The sequence below is a fragment of the Plasmodium reichenowi genome, chromosome 14, assembly GCF_001601855.1.
Source record: "Plasmodium reichenowi strain SY57 chromosome 14, whole genome shotgun sequence".
Taxonomy (NCBI): domain Eukaryota; phylum Apicomplexa; class Aconoidasida; order Haemosporida; family Plasmodiidae; genus Plasmodium; species Plasmodium reichenowi.
The window spans coordinates 2,641,002-2,645,189 of NC_033659.1; the positions used below are offsets into that span (position 1 = coordinate 2,641,002).

Below are 4,188 nucleotides of genomic sequence, written 5' to 3' on the forward strand. Positions count from 1 at the left end.
TTTTTTTTTTTTTTTTTTTATAAATAATATTTTTAATATAATATATATTATTTTATATATTAATAAAATAAATTTATTTTATTTTATTTATTAAAAATACGAATTTTTATAATCCTTAAAAAAAAAAAAAAAAAAAAAATTAAATAATATATATATGCATATATAATACATATATTGTATATCTTTTTAATTGTTTCTATTGTGTTATGTGTAAACATAAGTTTATATATGAAATATTTAATTTTTATATATTATACACAAAGAAACAATAATATATGTGATTGTTTATATATATTAAATAAAATATATATATATATATATATATATATATATGTGTATATTATAAATATATAATTGTAATAAGGTATTTATATGTGTATATTATATATATAATAATATATATATTTTTTAATAATATATTTAAATGTGTATGTATTATGTAAAATTGTAATAAATATATAATTAATTGGGATATATTTTATAATGAATTATTTGCCTTCCTATTTTACTTTATTTCATTTTAATTATTTGTTTTAAATAAAATTTTTTTGTGTAAAATATATATTCATAAAATGTAGCTAGAAGCTGAAATTATTATATTATATTACAACATTTTTCTTTAAAAAAAATAAAATAAAATAAGCAATAAAAAACATGCATATTATTATCAACATAAATAAATTTATATATAAACACAAATATTATTGTTTCGTATTATTAGCTTTAATTTATTACTTTTTATTACATTTTGTTCTTGTTTTTTTTTTCTTTTTTTTATCATGAAAAAAGCATTTAAAAATATTTTTATAATGTACATATAGTTGTATTTGTTTTGTTTGTATGTATATATAAATAATTATATATAAATAATTATATATATATATATATATATAATTGTATATTTATTTTTATTTTATAATATTTCGTTTATCATTATTATTATTATTATTTTATTTTATTTTATTTATTTATTTATTTTTTTTTGTATGACAAATGAATAATGGGTCGTTTAAAGAAACAAGTATTTGTAGAAAAGAAAAACAAAAAGGAGACATTCCTGCACCTCGTTTCGGACACACTGCTACATACATAGGTAATAACAAAGTTGCTATATTTGGCGGAGCTATTGGGGATGCAGGAAAATATAATATAACAGATGATATATATTTATATGATTTAACACAAAACAAATGGAAAAAGTTAATAACAGAGAATACACCATCTGCTAGAGCGGCCCATGCAGCTGCTTGCGTGGATGAACAACAATTGGTTATATATGGAGGAGCTACCGGTGGTGGTTCCTTATCTTTAGATGATTTGTATATATTAGATTTAAGAAAGGAACAAAAATATACATGGATGACAGTACCAACAAAAGGTGTAACTCCTGGGAGAAGATATGGACATGTAATGGTTTATAGTAAACCAAATTTGATAGTATTTGGAGGAAATGATGGACAAAATACATTAAATGATGTATGGTATATGCATGTTGAAATGCCACCTTTTGAATGGGTTCGTGTTATTATTCCTAATACTTGTAAAGTGCCACCTCAAAGAGTGTATCATTCTGCAGATATGTGTAAAGAAGGACCAGCTAGTGGTATGATTGTTATATTTGGTGGTAGAAGTGCAGAAAATAAATCTTTAGATGACACCTGGGGATTAAGACAACATAGAGATGGAAGATGGGATTGGGTAGAAGCTCCTATAAAAAAAGGAAGTCCACCAGAAGCTCGTTATCAACATACATCTGTTTTTATAGGATCTAAAATATTTATTTTAGGTGGTAGAAATGATAACGGATGTGCTGTTCCTTTATCTACAGCTCTTTATAATACTGAAACCATTGAATGGGTTACATTACCGTCTATTTCTAAATTTAGACACACATCATGGGTCTACAAATATACCATATATACTTTTGGTGGGTTTAGTCATCAAACACAACAATATCCAACTAATGAATTAGAATGTTTAGAATGTTTCAATCTTTTATCATCCTTAAATTCATTGGATTCTGAAAAGAAAAAAAGTATTAAACAATCATCTTTAAAACAAAAACAATTAACTAATGAAAATTTGAAACACTCAAGTAGTGACCTTAGAAATGTAAATTCTTATAATTTAAATAGTCAAGATGTTATTAATACACAACAACATAATATATCTACAAATAATCAATTTAATGTATCGAACGAACTCTATGATTTGAAGAATAATGCTGGTATTTGTAATACATTAGCAAATGTGCCTATTGTACCAAATGTGCCAAATGTAACAAATACACATTATAGAAATATATTTGATACTTCATCTAACTCTTCCGTTTTTAGATTGTCCAACAGACCAATGTCGAATAAAATAAGGTTATCAGCACACGCTCATGCCGTTCAAGAGAATGGAAGTGATTTTGCTTTTCTTGTTCGTAAAATTTCTATAGACAAATTAGAAGAAGAAGGTAGAAAAATCAATAACGGTGTATTATGTACACCTGTAAATTATATAAGTGAATTTAAGAATACAGTTTATGATAAAATTATTACTACATTATTGAATCCAAATATTACACAATTTGAAATACAATACAACCATAATTCAGAATCAATATTTATTATACCATGGGCTAATATTTCAGTATTATGTTCGATAGTTATAGATATATTTAAGCAAGAAGATATGGTATTAAAACTAAGAGCACCAATAAAAATATATGGTGATATACATGGTCAATATTATGATTTGATGCGTCTGTTCCAATTATATAAATGTCCAGTAGAAGAAGATTTAGGTGAAAAGTTAAATGCAATAGGAGATATTGATTCAAATGATTATTTATTTTTAGGAGATTATGTGGATAGAGGTTCTAACAGTTTGGAAGTTATTTGTTTACTATTCGCGTTAAAATGTAAATATCCAAAACAAATTCATTTAATTCGAGGGAATCATGAAGATGTAGCTATTAATAGTCTTTATGGATTCCAAGAGGAATGTAAAAGAAGATTGAAAGAGGATGTAACAGATAAGGATTCTTGTTGGTACCAAATAAATCAAGTTTTTGAATGGTTACCAATAGGTGCTATTGTAGAAGATAAAATTTTATGTGTACATGGTGGAATTGGAAAATCCATTAATCAGATTTCTGATATTTCACAACTGAAAAGACCACTCGTAGTTTCACAAGTTCCTCAAAATTTAAATGAACAAAAAGTTACGGATTTATTATGGTCTGATCCAACTGATAATGATTCTATATTAGGAACCATTCCTAATGATATAAGAGACCCAGATGGTACAGGTCACATTGTTAAATATGGACCCGATCGTGTTCATAAATTTCTAGAAGAAAATGATCTTCAATTAATTATAAGAGCCCATGAATGTGTTATGGATGGTTTTGAACGATTTGCAGGTGGAAAATTAATAACCTTATTTTCAGCAACAAATTATTGTAATTCACATAAAAATGCAGGAGCTTTATTATTTATTAGAAGAGATCTTACTGTAATTCCAAAACTTATTTATCCAGCTAAAGACGAAGTGCGATTCTTTAATACATGGTAAAAAATTCAAAGAAAAATGCACATATATCAATATATATATATATATATATATATATTCACAACATTATAAGTTATATCATTTTTCTATTACATATGTAAAAAATATATATTTTTTTCTTTTTTATTTATTCTTCAAGGGATACCAAAATGACGGAGTTAAGACCACCAACACCACCAAGAAATCAACCCAAAATGAGAGAATTAAATTTTGGCGCACCATGAAAATGTCCTGTCTTATTACATATACAAAATGTATTGGTACATTAAAGAATCATTATATAATTGGATATATATGTCTATATAATTAATTTCTTTTATATAAATATATTAAATTCTATTGATTTATTAATTTTTTTATTTTTTTATTTTTCTACTGTTTAAAACTTTAAGGGTTTTTATTATTGATCATATAAAAAATGAATATATGAAATATTCATAAAAATTGTAGTTATATCAAAAATGATATATTATATATCCATATTATTTTATAAGTAGAAATTATATGTTTTTTCTTTTTTCTTTTTTTGAGATGTGTTAAATAAATATTTGTTTTAAATAATAAATATTCAATATATAATTATTATATATTTGATTGTATTATTTATATTTATTATTATTTTTTTGC

At 23.7% G+C, this 4,188-nt stretch overlaps 1 protein-coding gene across 1 annotated transcript; it reads left to right on the forward strand.

The window, feature by feature from the left end:
- Positions 1-993: 993 nt before the first annotated feature.
- On the forward strand, positions 994-3,785 carry PRSY57_1465300 (kelch-like domain-containing protein phosphatase, putative; the record flags this gene model as incomplete). The annotated part of the gene is made up of 2 exons (XM_012910249.2): positions 994-3,560; positions 3,701-3,785. The coding sequence occupies 2 exons, from the start codon at positions 994-996 to the stop codon at positions 3,783-3,785; spliced, it is 2,652 nt and encodes an 883-aa protein (XP_012765703.1).
- Between the last annotated feature and the right edge of the window lie 403 nt (positions 3,786-4,188).